At 39.8% G+C, this 26,620-nt stretch overlaps 4 protein-coding genes, 1 long non-coding RNA gene and 1 other non-coding gene across 6 annotated transcripts; 3 read left to right on the top strand and 3 right to left on the bottom strand.

The window, feature by feature from the left end:
• The first annotated feature begins 1,780 nt into the window (after positions 1 to 1,780).
• On the top strand, positions 1,781 to 4,879 carry LOC141001625 (nuclear receptor-interacting protein 3-like). Its single transcript, XM_073472762.1, has 7 exons — positions 1,781 to 2,042; positions 3,167 to 3,340; positions 3,460 to 3,542; positions 3,625 to 3,764; positions 3,884 to 3,936; positions 4,052 to 4,140; positions 4,274 to 4,879. Exons 1-7 carry the CDS (start codon positions 1,875 to 1,877, stop codon positions 4,296 to 4,298), a joined length of 732 nt encoding a protein of 243 aa, XP_073328863.1. The 5' UTR covers positions 1,781 to 1,874; the 3' UTR covers positions 4,299 to 4,879.
• Positions 4,880 to 9,948: 5,069 nt separating this feature from the next.
• akip1 (A kinase (PRKA) interacting protein 1) lies at positions 9,949 to 12,853 on the bottom strand. Its single transcript, XM_073472205.1, has 5 exons — positions 12,687 to 12,853; positions 11,552 to 11,743; positions 11,365 to 11,439; positions 11,136 to 11,276; positions 9,949 to 10,369 (listed from the first exon to the last, which is right to left on the bottom strand). The coding sequence occupies exons 2-5, from the start codon at positions 11,708 to 11,710 to the stop codon at positions 10,220 to 10,222; spliced, it is 525 nt and encodes a 174-aa protein (XP_073328306.1). The 5' UTR covers positions 11,711 to 11,743; positions 12,687 to 12,853; the 3' UTR covers positions 9,949 to 10,219.
• Positions 12,854 to 13,756: 903 nt separating this feature from the next.
• Positions 13,757 to 18,180, bottom strand: rpl27a (ribosomal protein L27a). The gene is made up of 5 exons (XM_073471980.1): positions 18,096 to 18,180; positions 17,351 to 17,414; positions 17,189 to 17,264; positions 15,042 to 15,216; positions 13,757 to 13,929 (listed from the first exon to the last, which is right to left on the bottom strand). The coding sequence occupies exons 1-5, from the start codon at positions 18,096 to 18,098 to the stop codon at positions 13,801 to 13,803; spliced, it is 447 nt and encodes a 148-aa protein (XP_073328081.1). The 5' UTR covers positions 18,099 to 18,180; the 3' UTR covers positions 13,757 to 13,800.
• On the bottom strand, positions 16,642 to 16,770 carry LOC141001812 (small nucleolar RNA SNORA3/SNORA45 family). The gene has a single exon (XR_012179608.1). It is a non-coding gene; the product is annotated as a small nucleolar RNA SNORA3/SNORA45 family (small nucleolar RNA).
• Positions 18,181 to 19,966: 1,786 nt separating the features above from the next.
• Positions 19,967 to 21,662, top strand: LOC141000699 (uncharacterized). Its single transcript, XR_012179566.1, has 4 exons — positions 19,967 to 20,046; positions 20,335 to 20,528; positions 20,721 to 20,812; positions 21,578 to 21,662. It is a non-coding gene; the product is annotated as an uncharacterized lncRNA (long non-coding RNA).
• Positions 21,663 to 21,737: 75 nt separating this feature from the next.
• Positions 21,738 to 25,957, top strand: LOC141000962 (uncharacterized). Its single transcript, XM_073471860.1, has 6 exons — positions 21,738 to 21,743; positions 21,814 to 22,520; positions 23,091 to 23,214; positions 23,514 to 23,588; positions 24,632 to 24,784; positions 25,749 to 25,957. The coding sequence occupies exons 1-6, from the start codon at positions 21,738 to 21,740 to the stop codon at positions 25,950 to 25,952; spliced, it is 1,269 nt and encodes a 422-aa protein (XP_073327961.1). The 3' UTR covers positions 25,953 to 25,957.
• The last annotated feature ends 663 nt before the right edge of the window (positions 25,958 to 26,620 follow it).

Here is a 26,620-nt window from a genome sequence, read left to right as displayed (position 1 = left end):
GGGGAGATTTTTCGGCATCCATGTTGAAAACAAGGTCGTGTGGGAAAAAAAGGGGGAATCTGGGCAATGCAGTGAAGAGAGGCTCGGAGGGACGAAACACCCAGCTGACATCTGTCAGTACAGACTACAGAGCTTCACACCTGAAAGAAACAAACAATCGAGTTGTCAAAAACAGGATTTTACTCATAGATAGATAGATAGATAGATAGATAGATAGATAGATAGATAGATAGATAGATAGATAGACATTGGAAGTTGTGTCACATCAATCACTAAACATAAGAGAGAACAAACAAAGAGGAAGTAAGAAACATAATAGGCCTACAAAAGCAAATAAACAATTGTATAGATGCTTTTTGAGAAGAACTGAGCTATACAATGAAAAACCTACAGGCTTAATATATCGGTATGTGCTGGTAATATACAAGTATAATGTAATAATAATACTAATCTTCCTTTATAGCACCTTTTACTTTACTAGAAATGCAGCTTATTTTGCTTCTACAGAAAACAAATGATGGAAAAGCAAAGCAAAACAGTTCAAATTTAAAATACAGCCAGAATAAAGTGAAAAGACAACAATAAAATATTATTAATTACATAATCATAAGTAAAATAATCCTTGTAGGCATGTACATGATCGAATTAGAGTAAACGTTTATGTTCAGACCTATAAATCTCTGAGTGGTTGGTTTATTGATCAGCAGAGACTCTATTAACGTAGACACATCAACACAATAATAGGGGGAAAGTCCTTGAATACATTTAGACAATTACAAAACTCTTCCATTTATCCCAGACTAACTGAAAGCCAGTGCAGAGACTTCTGATAAATGTGTACACGTGTGTAATACCAGAGGAATAAGAGGTGTTTTAATACTACAGAGATTATCACTGAGATATAATGTCACTTGTCACACTTGTATTTGTGAATCTGGAATTGCAAACATACACTAAACAATATAGTTGATATATAGTTTATTGAGAATATTGTACAAGTGCGAAATGCTACAACTGGAATGTATTCATATAAAACACAGGATATGGAAGTAACAGCTTCCTTTAAAGGTTTAATTAATTTGGACCCAGGTTTATTATAAGATAAAAGCAAAGAAAGCCTGTTTCCTCAAGAGACTAGCACAGATCTGCAGAGTGGGCAGCTTCACTTAAAGAACCCCATAGAGCCCACAATGAACATTAATAAAGTAACAAATGTGGATTTTGCAAACAAAATATTTGACTCTGTTCCCCTCAGAATTTCCCCAATAAAACTGTATTTCTAATATACCTTTCACCTTTGTGAAAATCTGATTAGTATTTCTTCAAGGAATCAAATTTCAAATGGCAGTAAAATCCTGTTGTTTCACCATCAAATCATCAATTTTTTTATTAAGGAGTCACGATTCCATAAACTGACGTATTGGCTCCAGTATTGTCAGGCAGGTTGAAGCTGCCACAGACACAAAACAGACAGGATGGCACCGCCAAAGTAAAAGCTCTTATTCAATAGGCTACTTCCTAAGGGCTACAGTTTAAATTATATAGTCCAATGAATGGTACAGGTAACAGGTAACTTTCACTTTTACAGAAGTAATATTTTAACACAATATTTTTAACTTTTATTCAATTATGATTTTATGGTACTTTATACAGCACTGGTGGTGGAAAACTCCATAAAGAAGTGACTTATTTTATTCGAGTTTTATTCTGAAGGTTTTGACCGGAAGTCGCGTGGTTAACCTCCGCAGTACTGACTATGATGGGGGTGTCTCCTCTCCTCCACTAGCCTGAGCTCATCATCGGGAATCCCTCATTAGACACACAGCAGAGACACAGACACACACCGGCCCGCTCTGCCTCTCATACCCGCAGACATGCTCACAGGGATGCGGACGGAGACCGGGGGGGACTCGGTGGTCCTGGATGCTGCGGCTCTGAGGCAGCAGAGGAGGCTGAAACAGGCGATCCAGTTCCTCCATAAAGACTCAGCTGACCTGCTGCCTTTGGATGGCCTGAAGAAGCTCGGGACATCTAAACAGGGGGTGTGCCTCTTCTTACAGGCCTCTTATAGGCTGCTGCTGCACGTTTTTAGGCTCGTGCCTCAACCAAAATACAGGATTCACCACAGGAGGCTGAACTAATGATGGACGAGACACTGCGTCCTTCTTAAGCTACCACCATCCCATCTTATCTTTTTTATTCCTTTTAATCTTTGAATCTGTTCTTAATTCTCTGATGTGATGTCGTCTTCTTATTTCATTTATCTCTATTTTTGCATTACTCTTCCTCTCTCTTTTTCTGTGATTTTGTCTGTTTTTGTCTGCTTTTATTCCTTTTGCTTGTAATGACTCATATTGTCTTCTTTTGTTTTTACATTTTCTGCTCTGCCTTCTTGTGTTAACTCACCTCAGACGAGGCTTCCTTGTGTTTGGCTTGACTGTTGGGTGTTTATTCAGTGATATTGTCTTCCTGAGTTTCCTGCTTTTGCTTGTTTGTCAAAGCGCTTCGTAAAATCTGTTTTTAAGGGTGCTATATAAATAAAGTTCATTATTATGATTATTACGGTTACTTTGCAGATTACATTCTGCATCAGAGCCAAATTAGTACATTTTTAATAGAATTTTTAAAATCAAGAATCATATTAAAAAACAAAACAAAATGAATAAACACTGATGATCCAGTAATTTTCCAGGCGGATAATTGGTTGACCCATAGTATACAGTATATGTTTCTATAATTTTACTTTTACTTGTATCCTACTTTTGATACTGAAGTATATTTATTGCCAGAAAATTACTTCTAAGGGTAGATGGATCTGTGTGCATATACCTGTGCAATTTTCATGTAGATGAACAATGTGCAAAATTTCCTGAGATTAATGTGCAATGTGCAAAACAAAGAATGAAAAGAGCAGCAGATTTCCTTACATTATATATGCTTATTGTTTTTGTCACACAAACGGTTCCAGTATCCAAGATACAGAGAACGGAAGCGAACAATAGGAAAGTACTGACTGCTAAATTTTCCCTTATTCAACATCTTTTGAGTTAATCTATAGGTTATGTTTACAAGGCGCTGAAGAAGGTCTCAATGGCAGAGATTATTATAGATTATTAATTTGTTTTTGCTGCATTTTCTGACTGTATTGTTTTTGTTTTTATTGCAGCAGCCACACCATATCCTCCAGAAGCGCCTGCTGGAGGCCAAGTTGTCCCGGGGGAGGATGAACATGTGCGGAGTGACCCCAAACAACGGAGACATCCTTCTGAGCTGTACTCATTTCAGTTCAAATGAGGATGAGGAAGAGGAGGAGGACGATTTCATCTATGTGCCCTGTAAAGTGAGTCTGTATCATCAAGTACAGTGTACAGTGCTTTATTTTGGGTAAAACACATATTTCCCTTTGCATAAATTATGATCCTCATTATTTTCTCCTCTGCCTTCTCTGTGTGTTCACAGTGTTTGGGACGGGAGGTGAACTTGCTGATCGACACCGGCTGCAAACTGAACCTGATGTCCTCAGTAACTGTGGAGAGACTTGGGTGAGATGTTCATGATCTTTCCATTTGATTTACATCAGGTCACTTTCAGTATTCAATGAGTAATGTTCTGTTTCTGTCAAAGTTTGAAAGAACTGGTCGACGAGAACAAAATGGAGACGGAGGGATTTCCGTTTCAGCGGAAGCTTTGTATCGACGGACACATCAAAGAGCTCAGCCTCACTGTCGGGCAACTCCGAATAATGTGCTCCTTTGCCATAATAGGTATGGAGGAAGAATAAGATTAAAGATTTCTTGAGTTTTGTGACTGTAGCCGGTGATTTTAATACACTTTTAAGTATGATATTATAATATTATTGTCTGCCAATTCCATTTATTTGCAGAAAGTAACAGACCACTGATGTCCCTGGGAAACAAGACATTAAAGAAACTCAAGGTAAATCATCTACTTCCCAGGAGGAGCAACATAAGTTAACATTTGTTCTGTGGGGAGGAAAGGCAGTTACCTTCATGTTAATGTGTGATATGTTGGTATATTATCTTTTCCACAGTGTGTAATTGACACTGAAAAGAAGATGTTGCTGTTTGGCACAAACGTGAGGGAGCAAGTTCAATTCATTGAAAAGCCATTCAATGAAAGGTGATATTTAATTACCTTTACCAGTGTTTACAGAGAGGCATGAGACGCAAAATAACAAAAAAGCATAAGAGGTCTCCTTTAAAGATATACTAACTCCAGTGTCCTTCTTCTTCTTCTTCTTCTTCTTCTACAGCTCCTACGACTTCAGCAACCTGTGATACTGACTTCTCTTCACCTACAACACACACAGTGACCAAAAGCAATAGAAGTATTTACTCTAACAACTAGACGCCTCTTAAGGGAACTGCAGATTTCTCACCTCATCAATTCTCACTTTCTCTCTGCCTGTTTGTTTGAGTCATTGCACTGACTTTACCTGTTTTTACATAACGGCAGCAGTTTACACAGAAGCTGCTCCCATTAACAGTTCCTCATGTAGCATCGCCGATGAATAGCATTCTTGTAGCCTCGAGTATGATCATGTTTTAGCTGTCACTACAGTAGTACGTATTGTTTAGCTAGTAAACAAATTATTATTAACAGAACATGTAGTGCCGTAGACTTTAAAATTCTAATAGAATTGTGATTTATAGCTCTTGTGTTGTTCTTCCAGACATAGTATTCTACATTTATAGGTGGAAATTAACGTTGGAGAACAAAGATCGTTAAAGGAGTGTTGCTAATAAGCTTAGCACAGAACAACTGTTTATCTACTGTATTTTATAATCTTCTAAATGTATTTTCTAGTCCAAATCGTGTCTTTACATTGAGGTCACTGCCTTTTAATGTTTACAGAATATCAGAGGACACTTGTGGTATGTTTTATCACGTGACTGTAGCAAAGTGAAGCACTGAATATCAAATAAAATCCCAAATTATGTGAAACTTTGTCTGTATTTTTACTTAATTTGTCACAGAAAATTCAGCGACATAATTTGTCCATGTGCTATTTTATTTGAGAGCCATTTATGAAACCAGGCCAATTAAAGCTGTTAATTAGAGGAAGAATCGTGACACATACACAGCAGAGATTTTTCACCCCTGCATGTTCAGGAGGGGATGAAGAGTAGCTTTAATTGCTCAGCTGACCTATGACTTCACCACAGCAACCGTACCATGACAGCAGTGTTTGGTGACGCTCTCGGCTCAGCTGATTGGCAGGTGAACAGCCCCTCCAGTGGCCTTGAAGAAGACTGACTCAGTCTTGAAGAGTTCTCCATGGAAACAGACATCAACAGTGAGGAGAGGCTGTCGTCTGCAGCTGACAACATAAAAACAGCAGGTAATGTAGCCACTCAGTTTCTCTGTGTATTAACTGACAAATTAAAGAAACAGAACATGGAGAGTCGTGTGTTTAACCGCTTTCTGTTCAGAACATTAGTATACAAAGTGTGTTTTCTGTTGATAGCAGAGTGTTTTACACCCTCATGGAGGCTCATTAGAAATAATGAGATTGAAGTTGTTGGGCACATTAAGGAAACAAACAGCAGCTGTTTTATAACAAAAGTAACTATTTCAATTACATTAAAAACGCGCAAAACTCAAAGGTGCACTATGTAGTTTTGGGGGTGAAGTGTAATCATAAGAGAAAGATCTTCATTGACTGATTTTTTAATGCCTTAATAAACTCTCTTTGTTTTCATGACTGAATAAATAAACTGAGAACACAATTTCATACTGTTCTACTTTGTTCATATTTGGCGGACCCTGCCACCTTTCAAGCTTCAAACTTTTCTGGGGACCTTATTTTCCTCCGAGAACAGCTTGTTTATTCAGTTATGGAAAAATAAATATTTCTGAGTTTGTACTATGATCTCATGTATATTGTAAATATTAAAATTCTGAGTATGATTTCTTCTCCAAAACTACATAGTACCCCTTTAATTATGAGTAAATTTCATAGCTAAACTTATTCATTAAAACAATCATAATGAGTTACATTTCTTATGCACACATTTTAGAAATTACTAAAAGTACTGTTACTTTCACTGTTGATCTCACTTCCCCCCTCTCTATGCAAATAAACACGTACATCGGTGTGACAAAGGGACACAATGTTTTTTTACACAAGACATAAATAACTAGATGTGTAACATATGCCGAATTTACAAGAAGGCCCAAATAATAAAGAATTTGCCATAGACAGCGCTTCATAATTATTATAAAGTTTCTCCTAACTCAACAACTCATAAAATTGAGCAATTTGTTTAGGGAGTCTGGAGGATTTCCCTCCATCATCATCTCTTTGCTGTTGCTGACTGTAGTTGGTGTTTTTGGCTGCTTTGACCTATAATGTTTTGGCGGCGGTTCAATTTTGGTGTCTGCTGTAGTTTAAAACATTTTCAAATTGCTGGAAATTGTTGTTGATAGCTATGAGATAAGTTATCCTGGCCTTTTATGTTAATGCAAACTAAACTGCCACTAAATCCTACACACTGGTCCAAATCTGGCCCAAATCAATTCCATGCCATTTTTCCTGTTACTCCTAACTATCACATTACAAAAACAAAGACTGAAAATAAGAGAAAATTGTTTCATTTCTTGACATTATTGTCGTACAGGGATGGCATCCAGGCAGATGTTGGCCTCCGAGGCTGCACTGATTCCATTTTTTCTGGGGAAACAGAGATGCAACATCACTTTTGTCGTGGACAGCTCAGAGAACATGAGGGCTGTTCTGGGGTCAGTGAAACGCCTGCTGATCCGGACGCTGCTGACAAAGGCTTCACTCAGGGACTCTCTCTTCAACATCATGACATTCTCCGGCAAGGTGAGGTGGGACTGACTGCTCATTAAAACACCAACATCTTAAAGGACAACTTGAAGGTGCATTATGTTTATTCAATGTGTTGATTTTAGTTTAAAATGTTCAAAAATGTACTTAAAATATCAACAGAAATAAGGTTTGACATTCATTTTAACAAAAAGTTACTGTAGATAATATTGTTTTCTTAATATTTTTCAGAAGTGACTGATTTTTTCTCTCTGCTTTACAGTTGACCTGCTGGTCCCCTCACATGCTTCCCTGTGCTCCTGACACAGTCTACATGGCTCTGTCCTGGATTCACTCCATCAGCTGCAGCCCCGGCAGAGATCTCCTGTCCGCCCTGAGCGTGGCTCTCACTGATGCTGCCTGTCACGCCATCCACCTCATCTGCACAGACCTCCCTGACCGTCCGGACGCCCTGCTGACAGCCCTGCCTGCCCTGGCAGCTGGGAGGCCGGTGAACGTCTTCTACCTGCTGGACTCAGGTGGTCAGCTGGACAGAGACACTCAACACTACCTGCAGTGTCTGACGCAAGCCACAGGAGGGAGCTGTTATGCGATTCCAGTTGGTTTGAATGGAGGTCTGGAGAAGGTATGGCTGAACCAAACAGGACTGGTTAAAAAAAATGGTGGATTATTAAAAATTGAATCCCAACACAGGACTCTCTTAAACCACAAGGTCAAAAGCAGAATTAGTCAAATCAATACTATACTGACGCTATATTTTCTCTGCTTTGTTGAAATATTTAGATCTGAAAGGAGAATATTGGATTTGTTTAAAAAAAACAAAAAAACTTCTACAATCAAAATGGCCTTATCTGTCTGTAATTACATATGTGTGTTTCCATGCATGCTGTCAGGTGATTCCACTGTATATCGAGGAAATCCAATCATCAGTGCCAACACTCTCTTCAATCAAGTGTCGCTGTCCTTCCACTTCAGTCTTAATCCCACAAAACACTTCATCCCCTCTGCTCAGGTTTGTCACCAACATTGACACGTATTTGGTGACCTTTCTAACAGAAACATACACACAGGGTGGTAAATTTAAGATACTATTTGTATGTATGATGTTGCTATCAATAAAAATCATCAGCTCAATGACTTGTGAGCCGTTGCTTGGCTTCCCAGGTGCAGTCTGGGTAATCCTCTCCATCCTGTTACCTCCTGCATGCTGTCTGGCCAAACCCTGAGTCCAGAGTTCTTCCCAGGATGCCGAGTGCTGGCCAGGAGGGAGGTGGATGGCCTCTACTACATGGGCACTGTAATACAGCAAGTACAGGTGAAAAGATACTGTATAAAAAGTAAAGGCAGAAAGCTGCAGTAGAGGTCTGGCATACATTGCTAGGGAAGATTAATATAATAGTATAATCATGACTAATGTCTGTGGGTCAGAGACGTAAGTTCCAACAAACAATTCAACACCAAATAATTACTTATAAACTTAATTTTTGTCTGCTTTGACTTCATTTACAATGTACTCTCTTCCTCCTAAAGTTTGAATCTGTGTCTACACTGTTTCTAAACACCCTAAAAAGTAATCTGAAAGTCATTAACTCAATCTCAAAGTCTTTTCAAGTCATTCAATTTAAAATGTACGTTGACATCCTCGTACCACTCAGGGCCGCGGAGGAGTTTGGGTTGTTGTGTTTGACCACCCAGGGAGCACCAATTTGGGGGTCGTCTCCTCACAGAGGCAGCTGGTTTGTTCCCTCGACATGGTGAACCACACCGGCGCTCACACACGCTGTCTGGTACCTGGTGATGCTGTGCTGTCGCCATGGGAACCAGATCTGAGGAGATACGGGCCGGGGAGAGTGATGGCCGCCACAGAGTGCAGAGATGGTCAGTAGAGTTTGTGTTGAGTAATACTCAACTTATTGTAACAAGTTATCTAAAGCTTTACTAAACTTAACTTTGGTCGTTTTATATAAAAGGAGACTGTTTTATTATTATTATAACATTATTATTCACACAAAAAGCCCTAGTTAACACTGAATGAATGTAAACCCCTTTCAGTAAATCACTCTGTGTTGCTCGTTGTAGTTGATGGTGTTAGGAGCCTCCGGGTGCTGATGTGGAACAGCTGTGTGTCTCTGGTTCCTGGCACTCTGGTTTTACCCATTTCAGCCTCTCATCATGACCGAATAGTCAGGGAGCTCCAGATCACAACACTAGCCTCTGGTCGTTGTTGCAGCTGGCTTTGTGCTCGCAGCTCCTCCTGCACTCCTCAGCTGCTCTGCAGAGACTGGTGTCAGTCCTCACCTCACTGCTGCTCAGTCACAAACCACCAGCCATGTAGCTGTAGGTCCAGCTGTGGAAGACTGGATGGATTTGAGAGGGCAGAGAAAGATACAGATGTGAGGAAGAGTGACCCTGAGGTGCCCTCCTCCTCCTCTTCGTCTCTCTCTGAGGATGAGACCAGAGTGACGTCTCCTCCTGCAGTGAATCTGAGGAGTAAAGAGCAGCGTCCTCCCTGGAGGTACTGGAGAAGAACTGGTTCAGAGCCACAACACAGACAACCAGGTGGGAAACACAGGCACTGCCAAACTGATGCATTCTGGTTTTAAAGTGGGCTAGTTCTTGAATTAAACAAAAGTGACCAAAATAATTTAATTCTACTTATATGATGATGCTGCTCAGATTTGTGCTCCTTAAGACGGAGCAGTCAAATCCAGTTGGGCTGTTTTAAATCCCTGCTTGTTCTGGTTTATCTGAAGCCATTCTATACCACAGCTAAGCTAGTCAGATGCTTAGTGTCAGATCAACAGCCCCATGAGATCTCATCATGCTATGTTTATGTATTTATCTGCAGGGAGTGCAGTGCCGAAGAGGACATCACAACCTGTAAGGTTCAGCTTCCCTGTCCCACAGATCAGTGCCTCGCCCAATCACAGCTCTCTGTTTCAGTCACTTCCGGGTGCTAAAGGAAGAAGAGCGAACATCAGAGATGTTTTTGGAACGACCAACTTCAAACCTCGACCACCAGCGGGACTGCGGCCTTTCTCTGGCAACAATGCTTCGGCTGTTTACACATAATATGTCAGTGTAGGACAAAACCTCACCAGATACCCATGTAAGGTTGGTAAAAACAAACAAAAGATGATAAAAATACTTTATTCAAATACACTGATATGGTATTAGTGCAGGTAAAAATACTGAAATATCTCTCAGGCAGAATTTGGACACACAATCTATATAATAAAATACTCATAAGTGCAATAAAAATATGGCTTCTCAATATGCAGCAATTAAAACACGTTGCAAAATAAAAATGCAAACTCTTAAAGCAGAAATCAGCGTAAAACAGGCAATAAACACACAAACAGCCTATATAGCATTGGTCAGGTTAGTTATGAGTCCGGTGAGGTGTCACAGATTGAAGGTGAGGTCGATGCTCTCTCCAGCTTTGACGCTGACCAGCTGAGTCTGCTGCTGTGACTCTGGTAGGCGGGCAGTGACGGCGTACGTCCCCGGGGAAACCTCGATGAAGAAATCTTCACCTGCTGCCGACACACGACCCTGTGACAAAAGTGAGGTGAACTTAGAAAGGTTTAATTTATACTTTTTGTTGCAACACAGCTGAATAGTGGGTAAATGAGTAAGTTCATTTATAGCCATGAGAAGGATTTTGCAGACAGCCTCCAAGAAATCTGCAGTCCCATAGGATTTGATACAAAACTACCAATATGTGTCTCAAAATACAAACTGTATAATGTTTTTTTTTCTACAAGAAGTTCTGGACTCGGTCATTTATTTCTCGTCTGTAAATGTGTCTGGGTGGTTTTGAGATCCACTATTCCCTCTAACATAACTTTGCTTCAAGAAGTCTTGGAAGCATTATTGATAGGAGGAGCCTTTCACAGTCAACTCTAGTTTTATACTGTTTTCCAGTGTGGCAATAAACAATATTTTTGATACTGAAGGAGTATGTGAAATTGCTGCCAGTACTGGCAATCCCACGGTGAATCAACACTTGCCGGCTTTTTGCAGGTTTCAGCTCATTGTTTTGGTTTGCTTTACTGCATTATTAAGTTCAAACGGGTCTTACATGCCCTACACAGTCACTTTCAACCCCCCGGTGCAATAAATGGCAAAGATGAAATAAACACGTGGCTGATGAAGAACATAGAAAACTGAGAAAACTTAAGATCCAGATTATTTTCTCAGGACTTAAGTCTAAAATGCCAGTAAATACTGAAATTGCAATTTCATAATTTGGTCAGAAACATGATCCTATAAGATGAAATGAAGATGAACGCTTTACAGGAGAGTAGATTATTGTTACTTTGTTAGATGGAGCCCTTGCATGTTTTCTGGCTGACAGTGCAGGTGTCGTCGTTCCAGCTGCTGCACGTGTATGAAACCTGGACACGTGGCTCCTCTCAGTGTCGGTGGGTGCAGTGCAGCAGCCAGACTCATAAAACCTCTGCAGCATGGAGAATATTTACATTTTAGTTCATTATACTACATGTCTGTAGCTAAAAGCATGTGGGTGCAGGCAAATAATCACTGACCTTGCACTGATGGGTCGTCTGTGCCATGAAGTCTGCGATAGTTGCAAAGACATCATCAAGCTCTGTGTGTCTTCTCTAATAAATGACAAGAGCATGAGGAATGAAAAAAGATGAGCAAAAATGAAACACAGCAAAGGATCCTAATTTAATTGTTGATGGGGTTAATAGACAAAAAAAATGCTGCCACCTTGACAGGGATTTCTGTGTCCTCATCTGTAGTAGTGGGGGTTTGGGATGCTGCAGCGCTTGTCCAGTCTACACTCCGCCTGGAGGCCCGCTCCAGCACCTCCAGGCCCAGACTGGCAGAGCGCCGCAGAGAAGACTCCAGCCAGGCTTGGCTCGCCATGAACAAGTCAAGTGAACCTCAGGTGCCCTTCACCTGAGAGGAGGAACAAGCAGAGAGCACTCAGCCAGTTTCCTTTTTACTTGAAATCTTCATAGATTATATTTTCACCTGGGTACGTTTGTTTGTTGGTTGGTTTGTCAGCAGGATTACACAAAAACTACTGGACAGATTTCCATGAAACTTGGATGGAGGATGAGTCTTGGCCCAGAATAGACCCCAATTTTTGATAAAAGTAAAATGTGTCACAATATATTAAAAGTTATTCCCCTCAACATCATCATCAATGTATATTTTTCTTTTAGTGACAATGAAATGCAAAAATGAACATTTCCACTAAAAGTCATGAACCGCAGTATCTGATAGATAATCCACTATTTTTAAGCAAACATGCAAATGTTAAAGTAGTTCCTGCCTCTTGGGAATATTTGCTGTTTTTATTAAGTCTTATATGTTTTTTAAGAAAAAAATGAGCATTTTGACAGAACTTTGATGGACATTTTTCTTTTCTTTTCTCTAACTTTTTTTAATAAATCGCAAAATAAAAAGTTAAATTGAAAAACTGATAGACGGATTAATTTAGAATAAAAAGTGGCATGCCTAATATTTAAATTAATAAAAATTTGAAATGGATTATATTATCTGTGAAATATCAATGCATTATCGTCAAAGTTGGACGGTTTAATTCACAAACACCTGATCAAAGACAACAAATATCCATGTTGTGTAGTACAAGTCAATGCTGGTACACAGCGCATGCGTGAAGATTAACGCCCCATTGAACTACAGTAGAAAGCGGAAGATTTGTTTCTCACTTTCAATTTTAGCCAATCAGCGGTCACTGTCACCTTCATTCTAGAACACACAACTTCTAAACGTTCCATTCGCACACGTCACGTTCTGTCAACGTGTCGTCGCGATAACTTTAGCGTTCTACGCGCCGACAACAAACCTCGAGCAGAGATTATTTACTATTTACCTGATCAACTCACGGAGAGCTGGGCGGCTCAGAACGGAAATACACCCATAAATACGAGCTTTCAGAGAAAACGGCGCTTCTTCATTCAGTGTGCACGTAGTTCTCGTATTTTCCTCATTTCGTTTGCAAACTTCAGCTTTCACACCGCCGCCGTGCTGCTTTCAAGTGACAGGACAGGAAATCCTGCATGTTAAACCCCGCCCCCTGATATAAAGGACCCAAACACCCAAAGTCACGTGGACATGATCTTTGTACATCTTATTTATTTTTCCTCAGATGTATGTTGAAAGGAAATTCAATCATGTCATTTTCTAAAAAAAAATAAAACAACACCCAGATTATTTCATGAAAACACTTATCTTTCCTCAATGTTTTTAAAAGTCTCACTAATTATAAGTGGTCGGCTTTCCCTGTACCCATTTTGGAGACTAGAACTCAAAGAAAAACATGCCTATAAACTAAACATAGATCTTTTTCTCTTAGCTTGATCTAGAAACCCAGGTTAGTTTTCAATCTACAGTATTTCTCTAAATATTCAGTCAAATACAACAATGGACGGGAAGTCAGTGCTTAGACTGCTCATAGATGCAAACCCTGGGATCAAGGGGTTGAAAGAGCCTTTTTAATGGTCTACAAGCTAAAAAGGTTGCAGACCATTGCCATCTCTTTCCAAACTTCCTATATCAGTTTTCAAATGTTAAGCCCAGTTTTAAATTCATATTTTGAGATCTGCTGTAACCCTCAGGTAACTTATTGCCCAGATATATTTTTATGTTTACATATCATGCAGGATGCTGTCATCCATGTAACCAATAGTCATAACTGCAGTGATAAGTGGCTGTAACAAAATAGTTACTCAGCCAAAAAAATATTTTACCCCACTAATAATGACTTTACCGTGTTGGTTTATGACATTTCATTTGAGCATAAGAGTATTCAAAAAGACTGTCAATATCCAAGTGGAGCTTATCATGCAAGCAACAAATACTGCAAGCAAAAGCTCAAAATGTAGCACATATCACACCATATATAAAAAGGCATTAGAGGCATAGACAAAAACAAACATGTAGTTCCCATTTATACATTTTATTTTGGAAAAACACTGACAAGAGCATTATGCCATCAGCACACAGGCTCCTCCCACTGCCTTGATCTTCTCCTCGGCCCGTCGGCTGAAGAACTTGGCCTTGACAATCACGGGCTGCTTGGGCAGCTTGCCTTTGCCAAGAACTTTGTAGTAACCCTGTGAAATTAAAAACGCAATATTAGTACAACTGGATAACCACCAACCACATCTGCATGAAGACCATTTTAACTGACATAATGTTGCTGTGTTAATTTTATGTACAAAAAACACTGCATACAGTAGGTGAAGTTGCAATATTCTGCCATGCTCAACAAGAAATATTTGCATCACAGTATTTTCACAGCATCTGTTAACAAGGACTGGAACTGGATACAAACTCCGCAAGATTATGGGTCAACTACTGTCTTCATAAAATGAAGACAGCAACACATTTACAGTGGTGTATGCAAGACCATTCCACAAATCTTGACCCAATGCAAAGTTCAGCCATTCCTTTTCAGACATCTGAATACATTGTTGTGAGTTATTACTCTAATCTCCTGTTTGTATTTGTCTGCATATGTACTCCAAGATTGGATACAACTTGTTACATGTTGTTAGGTAGGGACAGAAATATAGTAACAGAATTAAAGATTTAGATCTGAGATTTAAGCTTTCTATGTCTGTGTACCAAAAATTGAAAACGCTCATTGAACAAAGCCAGCTTGGGAAATACGCTTGCCACATGTCAGAGACGAGATCAATAACAGTGCATCCAGTACAGAGAGCTGTACTTGATGTTCAAGTTCCCATGAAGTCCAAATTGATGTTTTAAAGTGTTTTAATATACGTCTTAATCCATAGTGGAGTTTGCACATTTGAGTTAGTAATTTGCAAAAATGATGAAGTCAACTCATCCAGCAATTGGGGACATGTGCCATTTTTGGTCCAATAAACGCTCAATTTTAATGATGCTGCCTTGGATGTATAAAGACAGGGATGCTGCCAGAGCAAAGTGTTCGCCGACGTAAGCAAATAGCACTCCACTAACTGTTTCATAGGAACTTTTAGCCTAGCTTAGGCCAAAGACTATGACCAGGGAAACATTCATAACACACAGACACGCCCCAACTTTGACTGGGCTTTGTTCAGTTACCACAGTGAGCAAAATCAAGACATGGAGAGTTGACATCCAAAATCCAACTGACCCAATCACCCTCTGCCATTGTGTATGAGTGATGAAGGCTGGAGACATTTAATCAGTAATGAAAATATCGGCCAACACTTACAGCGCGCACAGCATCAATGATGGGTGCAGGTCCCTCGGGCTTCTTGCCATAGTTGACCCTGGTCTGCTCGCTCACCAGCGTCCACAGCTTGTCCAGGTTGATGGTGGGGCAGTGGGTTGTGTTCCTCTTCAGGTGGTAATGTCTCATACCCACCTTACCAAAGTACCCAGGATGGCTGAGGAGACACAGGAAGGACAGACAAAAGGTCAACTGCTGTCTATTCAGGTTGGCAAAATTAACAGTGACTAGAGGACATTAACTGGAAAACTGCTGGTTGTATTCTGTAGCTCCATATAGGATAACACTTTGACAAGTAAATATTTTTAGGTGCAGCTTGCAGTGTTTCCGCCAGGAATTTTTTAAAGAGTGGCGGCGAGGGTGGGCTGATCGACGGGGGGGGGAGAGGGGTGCGCGCGACCGGATCGTCGACTAGTCGCTGATGACATCATTCATATTTTTCCCATCATAACTAAAATCCCAGGAGGAGGGAAATGCTCTGCAACAATCTGTTTCACTGACTGACAGCTCATGCACAGAAATGAGTCCACAGTACAGCAGCTTTATAAACAACAAGCTGTAAATCAGTTTGTTTTTTTGTAACATATAGCCTACAGGTGCAAAAGAAAATACTGTAGCTACTGTTCATTAAACAATTAGGGAGGAAAACGACACACAGGCCTCGTCACCATCACAGTCCTGCTCAGTCACAGTTTCACTCACAGTTTTAGTTTTTCCTGGTTGGTTGCTGCTGTTGTTGTGCGCGACGTAAAGCTGTCGATATGAGCGGAGTTTTTTTTTTGTTTTTTTTAATTGCCGGCAGCCCGGACACACTGCCCGCGGAAGCGGCAGTTTCTCCTGCTCTCTCTCTCCGCGCCGGTCAAACATCAACCCGTCTGTATCTGCTCGGTTTTCCAAACACAGGTCTGTCTCTAGCGCTGTATGTAGCCTATGGATGTGTCTTGTGTGCAGACGCAACTGACAAATACTTATAGACGGACAAGCAAACTTAATCATCATTTATTTTATTTTGAAAATTGACCGGATTCTCTCGCCTTTTCTGTGCCCGACTTCCTGTCTGGTACGCGCTCGTTCTATCCAGCTTGACTGCGCTCGTATTTTTTTCATTCAGCGCACTCAGCTGTTGTTTCAAGCCGCTACTCTTGTAGCCTACTGTTACATGATCAGCGACTAGTCGACGACAAGCTCAAAACGTCATTGTGGAGCAGGGGACTAGTCTGTGCAACCTCTAGTGGAAAACCTGCTTTACATTGTTTTAACATTAAAAAAAAAAAAAATCATCATTCTGAAGGTGTGGCGGCTTTTATTTTGCCGTGGCGGTGCGCCACGATCAATTACATGTAGCGGAAACCCTGAGCTTGTCTTGCAATCTTTGTAGAGTTGACAAATAGTTAAGGACACAACCTCACACCATTTAATTTAGCCAAAGACAAAATTATCTTAGAAAGAAACATGGCATTTTTCTAAGCATGCATCATTTCTAAAAACATATTTCCTCGGGTACTTTTAAGTCCCCCCCAATTTGATTTACAGGGGCTGCAGCATCAGTGTGATTACAGCAGACTGAGAAAAAGACATTTTAGCATGTAACTGCCCATGTGGCTGACTGGCCTACAAAGAGCCAGTCGGTGAATAGGACCAGTCTTCACTCTAAGAGAACTCTAGCACACCAAGACAATGATTAGTGTCAAGATGAGACTCTAGTCTCTACAATCAGAATCAGCTTTATAGGCCAAATGTGGTTATAAATACAAGGAATTTGAGTGTGTTCTGCAGTATTGAAACACCAGTACCAGCTGTGTTTCTTCACGACACCTTCAGAAGTAAATTCATTTAGGTACTGTTGTGCTTAACATACAATATACAAGCCTTGTTATTAGTCTTACTATAAAAACCTTTTTAAGCACTACAGATAAACGTCCATCTGTACAATGTCAGAATATTGCACTTCAATTTACTGATCTGCTTTCATTCAGATACAAAAGCAGAGCAACACAATCAGCCATTTGTAAGTCAAACCCACAGGTAGTGCACAGGTTAATGTCATTAACCCATTGGCAAGTTATCAGGACTCCATTAACTTTGCTCCAAAACAACACATGTCCAGAATGTCATCATGCAGCACTTACTATTTGTCGAAGTTGATTCTGTGGTGATGCATACCACCAGCATTACCACGACCTCCAGGATGCTTTCTGTGCTTGCCTGTAGGGTGGAGAGGTTCATGTTAACCACGTATCACAAATGCAGTGACAGAAAACTACACATCTACTATGAACACCAAAACTCACCAATGCGACCATGTCCGTGGCTGACATGTCCTCGGAGCTTCCTAGTCTTGGTCTTCTTGGTGGGCTGTCAAGACAGGTTTGATAGAAGTTAGAATAACTAGTAGGCTTTAACAATCGTGGTCCTATCATAGCCCGTGGAGCTAGCTACGTTAGCCAAATAACCTGTAACGTGGATGTATTAACGGCCCTGGCAAACTAAAACTAATTAAACTAATTAACAGTAATGACTTTAAATTAAAACATATGTTTGCAGGCCGTTTCTTCCCTAAAACAAAGTAAAGGTTTAGCCGCACTGCTTTGTAACTGACTGGTTTCATGCTGCCTAGCATCCCAGGAAGCTAATGCTAATTAAACTGCATTTACCGGTACTTCTAACGCTTAGCTCGTCCAACAGCATTAAAGATTGGTAAATTAAACACAATTGCGTTTGCATTTTTAACCCCGACTACCTCTGTCACATTTACCAAGGTATAATATACGCGGTTACAACATGTGAGTAGCTACAGACAGGACCATACTGGGTAACTGCTTCAGCCATGGGCCCAGAAGAGCCGAGCTCTCATACATGGAACCGCTCACAAATACCCATAATATTAATAAATGACGATAATAACGCCCGGTAAGTGACCGTATGATATGGATATACTGTAAACCGCCATATGATGATAGTTTGCTGTACGAATTAACAAGGATGGGCATAGATTTCACACAATTTCAGAGCACAGGGATACATGATAACACCTACCATCTTGGAGGCTAGTTGAAAGAGGAACGGGATTTGGAAACCACGCGGTTTTGTGCGAGATTTGGCTCCTGGCAACAAAGTGCAAAGAAATACACAGCGACGCTCAGTGACGGCTGACAGAAGTACAGCCGCCCAACACCTACTTGAGTGAGAATCATTTTTATGTTCAAATAATTTCTTGTCTAACCTTCTTAGACTTTGCTGTCAGCTGTAATATCTCTTTTATATATTTTATATATCATATTATATTATTGATGATCTGAATATAATTTAAGCAGTCTACTTTCATTGTTGTTTCTGTTTTATTTCACCACTGTAGGCTACTTTCATGTGAACAGGACACTGTTGTTATTACAACATGTTTATGAGGTGCCACTGTGTTTACCTGTTCAAATAAAAGTGACTGAATAAATACATTTTTCCATGTAGTGATGACTGAGCACACATGGTGTTTGTTTCAGATACCTCCTTCCTTATAGGCATACACAGCCTATTAACATTCTTCCCACCACAACCTACTTCTCTCCAAACAGAAAAAAATATGACTTCTATTCACTGGTAGTAACACATAATGATATATGTATTTGCACATTGAAACCTCATCTGAGTTACGCCTGTGTATCTTGTGTGAAAATTAAGAGAAACCAGGTCAGCTGTGACAGAAACGAGTTGGACAGGCTGCATTTCCTGCATCATCAGACATGTTCATTGTTCACACTACTGCACTACATTTATCTAACGGCTTGAATTCATTTGTTTATGTTTCATAGATTAAAGATCTAATCTACCTAACATATATTCTGTTCAAAAGAAGGAAAGAGGAGATATCGAACAACAAAATATAGCCACTTTTTAAGCACACGTATATACACATGTCCATTACAGAATATTGTATGGAGACAATCTGTGGCAAACTGCTCCTTAACTTTTGGAGAAAACTGACACAATTGTCAGCATGCAGCACAGATATTTTGCAATGTATGCTCTCTTTCAGACGACTGGGTAGAAATATCCATTTCAAGCCCAGGGTGTGAATTTTTCCAATCAGCTTCATGATGGAGATTATATTGAATTCTGAGCTGAAATCAACAAACAGCATTCTGATGTGGCTGATCTTATTCTCCAGGTGTGTGGAGACTGAGAGGAGGGCAGTGGATATGGCATCTTCTGTGTATCTGTTGGTTCTGAATGCATACTGGTGAGGGTCCAGGCTGGCAGGGATGTTGTCTAAATATGAGCACACCAACAAATGCTCACACAGCAGGCCATATGATGACATTTTTGGGGTCTATTTCATGGAGAATAGTAAACGTATGACTAAATTATAGACTCACTAGAGGGTCATAAAAATAGAAAACACATGAAAGGGTTGATTGTGCTGCTTTTTGCGTCGTCAGGTTATCAGGTGTTACCGCATCAGACAGAGTGAATGTTGATTTACATACAGTTGCTGTCTGTTATTCAAAGCTTGAGTCAACTTTACAGCCTGTAACTTGTCATTGGTCAGAATAACTGGGAGTGAACACTGTTGTACATCCAACTGAAGGAAAGATTTTCACAATCGAGATGTGACCGGATTCATCAAACCTGTGAGTACCTGTATGTGTATGTACATGTACATCATTTTAAGTTTGTTTAATGTTTGTTGTATGTCGCTTTATTCCTGGAATCCCCTGGTGACAGTGTAAGACAAATAATAGCCTCACATGATGAGCTCTGAAACCTGCTTCATATGATACACTTGCTTGCAGTGACTCACAGTGTTGAAATATCCAGGGACAAAAGTGTTGGATCAGCTCTCCACCAATCAGATCATCCGTGTCCCACTTGAGACTAAACACATGGAACGGTGCCATCCCTCTCTTCGTCTGCTCACATCCACCTGGAGACGCATTCACCTGGCTTTCTGAAGCAGACATCTTGTTTTTTAATTGCTTACATTCACTTTCAGGTAAGATACGATTATGATACAACTTAAACCTGAATTCTTTAAGATGATACTGTCATGTCTATTTTTGTTGTACGTGTTATCATCATTCATTTGACTTAAATTGACTGGAAAAGAGATATTGTTTTTCTTGCACAAATGAGCAGTCAAATCATAACTCTATTGCATCTGCTACCGTTTATCAGGTGTTTTTTTGTTTGTTTTGATTCTTGTATTTCGCCGTCAAACACTGAGCACACAAGAGATTTCAAACCAGCAGCTTCTTCTGTGTTTTCTCATCTGTTTATTCAGCCCAAGAGGCCCCCGATCTCCTGGAGATGGCACACCTGCCTCACAGGCGCCATGGCTACTTCCCCCAAAGGAGGGCCACCCTGTCACCACTGGTAGCCAGGCTAAGAGTACAGCTGGCACTGGAGGGCTTCCCAACTGAGACTGGTTCACATCCAGCAACTGCAGCAGAGGAGCCAAGCCTCCCAGCAGGACATGTAATACAGACACAGACTGTTAGAAGAGGCTTTAATGATTAACATGGTTATCACCAGAACTGCATGAGTTTTACAGTGTTAAGGAAGTGGGCGAAGATTGTCGAATGGTTATTGATATTTCATTGTCAACATTTGCTATGATGAGAGCGGCATTAAACCTCTATTGTTTTTTTCTTTTTCTTGTCTAACCAGTCTTGTAATGGAAAAAGCAGAGCGCCATCTCCATCTGAAAAACGACAAAGACAACCTGGGAAAGATGTTGCAGCTTTATTAAAGAGAATAAGGTAAAATAAAGGACACCATGGAGAACATGTTCTCGTAACAACACAACAGGAAAATGTATTCGTGGTATTTTTTGGGGGGAAAGGCCTTTCTTCTTTTTCTTTTTTCTTTGTTTTTGTTTGGATGAGAAGATTGACACCACTTTTATATATAGGCATTTAGTACAGAGCCGGAGCCAAAGGAGATCAGCTTAGCTTAACGTAATGATTAGAAGAGGTGAAACAGATCGGCTGGCTCTGTTAAAATTTAAAGAAACCTTTTAACATGCACCTCCAAAGCTCACTAATTAACACATAGTTTTTCATTTTACTTGGGTGTCTGCATACACACGTGTTCACACGTTTGTAAGAGTATATTTTTTGAGTGTACAGTCCATGTCCATACATTTTGGGCTGTATACGGATGGTTTAAGCAGTCCCTTGCACATGTGGGCAGATGATGAACAAGTACTGTATATCACATGCAGTACCTAATTAATGCATGGGGCAAATCTGCTCATCATCTGCCCTTATATGCGCCATCTGCATGTCCGTCTGTGCAGACACCAATGTCTTATAAACAGATGATAGTTTGTGGATGTAAAGGGATTTATGTGAAGTAACTAGAGCCTGACTGAGACTAGATTTTTGGGCCGATGCCAAAACCGATATTAGGAGGTAAACATTTCCAGTATTGATATATCAGCCCATATACACCAATTTTTTGGCAGGTACCATGAGAGACAATGATCCAGCCTAAGTCACCCAAACCTTCATTTATTTCCACAGGATTCACCCAGAGGCTCAAAGGATTCTGGGTAATTCCTGCATACCTGTTGTGAGCTTGGAGCGTCTGAACTTCCAGTCTGTATTTTTATCGTCTCTGCAGCCTGTGGTGTCTCTGGTAAGACTGCCATGCCACGCTTTCTGTTTGGATCAACAGGTAAAGATGAACGTCTACACACTTTAATGTGAGTCAATGATTAGCATGAGCTCACTTTTTTTCTCTTTGCTCCCGTCTGCAGAATGGTTTCAGTCAAAATGAGGAAAACTTTTTGGAGATAGTAGAAGCTGAGTCCAAACCAGCAGAGTCGTCTGATCTCAGCCAAACAGATTCAACATTGACCTCCTGGACCGAACCATACTGTCCTGACACCTCCTCCTCCTCTGGAGAACCAGAGCAGGACTCAGGCTTTGACTGTGAATCTAATCCAGATCAGCCATACATCCTGTTTGATTCTGGATCTGATGAATGGGACCCAGATGTGAGAACCGATTCAGAAACCTTTTATTTGGATCCAGATCCAGAGCAGACCTTAGTGATCGAGCTTGATCCAGAACCAGAGGCAGATCAAGATCCATGCCTGGAGCTGGAGGATGAAGCTGAAACTAGATGTGAAGTGGATATAGTTAAAATGGAAACTAAATGTGAAGTTGATTTAGTTCAAGTGGAAACTAAATGTGAAGTTGATTTAGTTCAAGTGGAAACTAAATGTGAAGTTGATTTAGTTCAAGTGGACGACAGTCAGGATCAGAAACCTGGTCTTTGCTGCTCACTGAAGGTGGAGGACTCCTCCAGTCAGCAGCCTGAACCTGGACCAGGTTTTGAGGAGATGGAGAGTGAAGATTTCTGTGCTGTGTGTCTGAACGGTGGAGATCTGCTCTGCTGTGACCGCTGCCCCAAAGTTTACCACCTGGTCTGTCACATACCTCCTCTCAACAGCTTCCCACTGTAAGTGCTGCAGCTGAACACACATGTTTATGATGACAATCACTGACTTCGTTTACATGCACAAAATATTCAGATTTCAGCCCTTGTTCTGAAAAAGACAATGTGTTGGCTAATGAAAAATTAATATTCCACTAATATGCCCATTAATATGCAGGCCTGCATACTCTTTGGGTTTCCCGACTCGTCAACTACTGATGCCTTGGGATTGTAGGTCAGGTCGGTCGTCATCCCAAAGTGTCAGTATTTGTCAAGCTGGGAATGAGACTCGAGACTTATTTTTGTTTAATTTCAAACATTTGGTCCTTTCCACATGAGATTACAAGACAGCAGTGTGGGTAAAACCTACAAAGATACAAAGGTGGTCTTATATAATATATAATACTAAGCATGCACTGCTTTAGAAATGCTGCTTTATGACTTTTTACTACTATTTGAAAGACAGTGGAGTTTTGTTATGGGTCATAGGAAAAATCAGGCTTTGGCTACACAAGTGATCAATTATAAATGGTCAAGTAATGTGACACTGTATTTTTCATCTCTGAATTATTGAAAAACCTGTGTGTCCTACAGAGGTGACTGGGTGTGTACGCTGTGCAGATCTGACCAGGAGCCCATGGAGACCTACGACTGTGAGAACATGAACTCCTGTGGGGGAGTCAAAGCTCTGTACGCACTGTCCAATCAGGACCAGAGGGTGAGCTTCAGAGAGGAATCAGTTTGATTGACACTCATCAGATATAAGAGTACTATCTATAAAAAAGTATTCATGTCTTTACTCGACTAAGGTGTGCTTATGAGATCAGGGAACATGAAGCAAACATTTATTTTATAATGGATTCAAAGTGAAAAAAATAAAACACAAAGTTTCTTTTTTTGTTGCTTCTACAGCAGCAAACTCACATTCAACAGTTGTTTCTGATATAATATCAGCTCATGAGGAGATGAACAGGCAGTTTTTAGTGACATGTGTGTGTTTTTGTGTTTTTTGTTCAGAGGTGTGAGAAGCTGACTCTGCTGCTGTACAGTCACACACTCAGCGCTCCGTTCCATGAACCTGTCAGTCCTCTGGTCAGTCCAACAGATTTACACTGAAATCTTTACTCTTTAATACTGTAACATGTTTATTCTTTACAAATCACATCCAATAAATCACCCTGAAAATAGTGAATAACATATATCAGTGCAAAACTGTACAATATGTATACATATACAGTATATAATAAGTATATATGTATATATATAATAACTACATGATAGAGCTCTTACTTTAGAAAGTTACAATGTGTTTTTATAGTAACAATAATAAACTTTATTTATACTTTACTTTTCAAAGCAAGGTTAAAAAGTGCTTCATATGTTTTCAGCCAGGATTGAAACATTTCAGGACCACAACGAGGTAAAAAAAATCAGACAATTAATAATACAATATTGACATTTTAATACCCAACAATAATATAACATAAAAATACAGTAATTATTATAATAAAACAGGTAAGACATGTTCAAAATAAAACAGTATGATAACATTAATTTGAATCTTTTTCAAAAACAGAAGTGTGATTTAAAAGGCATCACTAATCCTGTGAAGTTCAATAATACATTTTTACTATGTTCATGTCATGACCATCAGGATCAGGATTATATGACACCACTGTTAAAAAAAATACATAGAGAAATACTGCAAGATGTTTTTGAGTAACACGTCAACATTACATGTCTGTCTACATATTTCTCCTTTTGAACATGAACCTAAAGTGAAAAAATGCCTCTGTCCCAAACATCAAAATCACCTAATTTTCATCCTGATAAATTGCTTCTTTTCTTATAGGCTTTTTCATTTCAAGTACTGTTGATCGAATGGAACAAAGGGACCTATAAAAAACAACTTAGTAATTGCAGACCTGAACTGCTGGCCTCATTTAAAAACACTGCAGGGCAGGAACAGCACAAAGTGATGTCAGAATGTAATACTTATAACAAGTTACCTGAGAAAACACTGGCTCACTGTACTGTACATATAAAATGTTCCACTTAACTTTCATAACAAATTGCGATGTTGAAGTAAAAACAATCTCTGCTACGATGATCTCATCTCTGTGAATGTGCTCCAGGCCCGAAACTACTACCAGATCATTAAGAGGCCCATCAACCTGTCAGTGATCCGCAGGAAACTGGACAAGAGCAACACTCTCCACTACTTCACTGCCGAGCAGTTTGTTGATGACGTCCTGCTGATGTTCAAGAACTGTGCTACGTTCAATTACGTAAGTTTGTCATGAGGTCGTTGGAATCTGAGTGGATTTACAGCTTTAATTTAATTTCTAGTGTAATTGAATTATTTCTGCACTATAGCCTGTGGGAATAAGTTCCACATGGAGCAGAAAACTAGGCCACTTTTCCACTTTGATTTCTTTATGTAGAGACTGTCAATCAGGCCGTGTCCACTGCCAGTAAAGATTAAATGTCAGGCTTGATTTTGATTCTGACATTTAGTCTGCAGTCTTAGATGCTGGAATATGTTTTCATACCTAAAAGACTCAATAGATGGATTGCCAGTGACTCCCAAAACAAGGGGTCGACCGATATGGCTTTTTCAGGGCCGATACCGATTATAAGATATCAAGGAAATAAATGTGGGTTGTAAGAGAGTGGTCCAGTCTGTAGTTTTTGCATATCCTGTTCCTTCGTCTCAAAGTCTATGAGTTTTTTAAAATTGTTTTTTGGTTAAATGCCTGAAATAAGGTTTATTCTAACTCTGACTTTACAACTTGTAGGTTGAACAATTTACAGAAAACATATATAGTAATTGTGTCGTAAGACGCTTAGTGGTGGTGACGTTTAAGTCATGTGACCATGATGTAGTCTGTTTAAAGCCTAACATTAGCTTTTTACTTCTAGCGATTTCATTCATGCTTCGAAAATCACAAAGGTGGTGTTCATCTGAGAAGATTGTCTTGATGAACAAAACGTGTAAGCATCATAAACTTGTGTTTGTCACAGTGATTATTCTCAGCAATAATGGAAATGTCTTGGACAGAATCAAATTTAAATCTGATGATGGTTCGAGATAAAAAGTCAGAAGGTCATCACAAGTCAGTAGGATTCCTCCTCTGGAGACCATGAATGTCTGCACCAAACTTCATGGCAATCTATCAAACAGTTGTTGAGTAAAACAGCTTCTGATCTTTGTGTTTTTTTTTAATACATTTATCTCTCTTTGCTGTGCAGCCAGACTCAGAGGTGGCTCAGGCCGGTCGAAACCTGGAGGTGTTTTTCTTTAGCAAACTGAGGGAGACTTTTCCTGACCGGACATTCCCATCGGCCAGCCAGGACACAACGGACAGAGTTCGGCTCCGGTGGCTTGGCAGGAAGAGGAAGGAAAACTACAGGAAGAAGAGATGCGTGTTTAGTGGGAAGAAATATTACCTGTAACTAGATTAAACAATACGTGCAGAGCTGTATGTTGTGAATGTCTATTTATTAGTGGAGAGCACGTTAAGTCAGATGTTGATATTGAAAACCGTTTCAATCATTTTGTACTTTTATTTTTTTATTTTCATGAAACTTATTATGGAGGATTAAGCGGACTGAAATGAGCAAAATAAAACAAATATGAATATCTTATTTGCAGAGAAGAAATACTGAGTCTAGAGGATTTTTCTTTCTAAAGTGGTTTCAATTTAAACTTCATTATGTTTCTGATGTTTTCAACAGGTTTGAGGTCAATTCTCTTGTTTGTTGTTGTTTGTTAATGTGCATCTCCTCCACCAGGGGGCGTGCTTGTATCTAACACACACAAGTCAATCAGGGACACAGGCTGTGGTTAAAACTGACAAATTTCTTTGTAATTAACTCTCTGCTTGGAGTCAATTTCCCGACAACCACAGTGAGATAAAAATGAAAATCACTTCGAGGAAATGATCTCTCAAAAACACTCGCATACTTTCTTCAACCGCACATCCACACAAGTAAACATTTGAAGCATTTCAATTGAAATGACACAGTTCTTATGTTCTTTGTTTCATAACTGAATGTTTCATAACACAACATAATAAGTGATGTTACAAGAAAAATGGTAAGACAGCACTTTCTGATGTCAC

This window comes from Pagrus major, chromosome 8, assembly GCF_040436345.1.
Source record: "Pagrus major chromosome 8, Pma_NU_1.0".
Taxonomy (NCBI): Eukaryota; Metazoa; Chordata; class Actinopteri; order Spariformes; family Sparidae; genus Pagrus; species Pagrus major.
This window is presented reverse-complemented; position numbering and strand designations above follow the sequence as displayed.

What these genes read in the sequence shown, in the direction of transcription:
- LOC141000962 (XM_073471860.1), top strand. An exon ending in ATGAACCTGTCAGTCCTCTG is followed by an intron (nt 23,589 to 24,631) that starts GTCAGTCCAACA and finishes AATGTGCTCCAG; the next exon opens with GCCCGAAACTACTACCAGAT. An exon ending in ACTGTGCTACGTTCAATTAC is followed by an intron (nt 24,785 to 25,748) that starts GTAAGTTTGTCA and finishes TTTGCTGTGCAG; the next exon opens with CCAGACTCAGAGGTGGCTCA.
- akip1 (XM_073472205.1), bottom strand. Translation starts at nt 11,710, where the DNA reads ATGGCGAGCCAAGCCTGGCTGGAGTCTTCTCTGCGGCGCTCTGCCAGT. An exon ending in ACACAGAAATCCCTGTCAAG is followed by an intron (nt 11,440 to 11,551) that starts GTGGCAGCATTT and finishes GTCATTTATTAG; the next exon opens with AGAAGACACACAGAGCTTGA. An exon ending in AGACGACCCATCAGTGCAAG is followed by an intron (nt 11,277 to 11,364) that starts GTCAGTGATTAT and finishes TCCATGCTGCAG; the next exon opens with AGGTTTTATGAGTCTGGCTG.
- LOC141001625 (XM_073472762.1), top strand. Translation starts at nt 1,875, where the DNA reads ATGCTCACAGGGATGCGGACGGAGACCGGGGGGGACTCGGTGGTCCTG. An exon ending in TCATCTATGTGCCCTGTAAA is followed by an intron (nt 3,341 to 3,459) that starts GTGAGTCTGTAT and finishes GTGTGTTCACAG; the next exon opens with TGTTTGGGACGGGAGGTGAA. An exon ending in AGACATTAAAGAAACTCAAG is followed by an intron (nt 3,937 to 4,051) that starts GTAAATCATCTA and finishes TCTTTTCCACAG; the next exon opens with TGTGTAATTGACACTGAAAA.
- rpl27a (XM_073471980.1), bottom strand. An exon ending in AGAATCAACTTCGACAAATA is followed by an intron (nt 15,217 to 17,188) that starts GTAAGTGCTGCA and finishes GTGTCTCCTCAG; the next exon opens with CCATCCTGGGTACTTTGGTA. An exon ending in TCATTGATGCTGTGCGCGCT is followed by an intron (nt 13,930 to 15,041) that starts GTAAGTGTTGGC and finishes TTAATTTCACAG; the next exon opens with GGTTACTACAAAGTTCTTGG.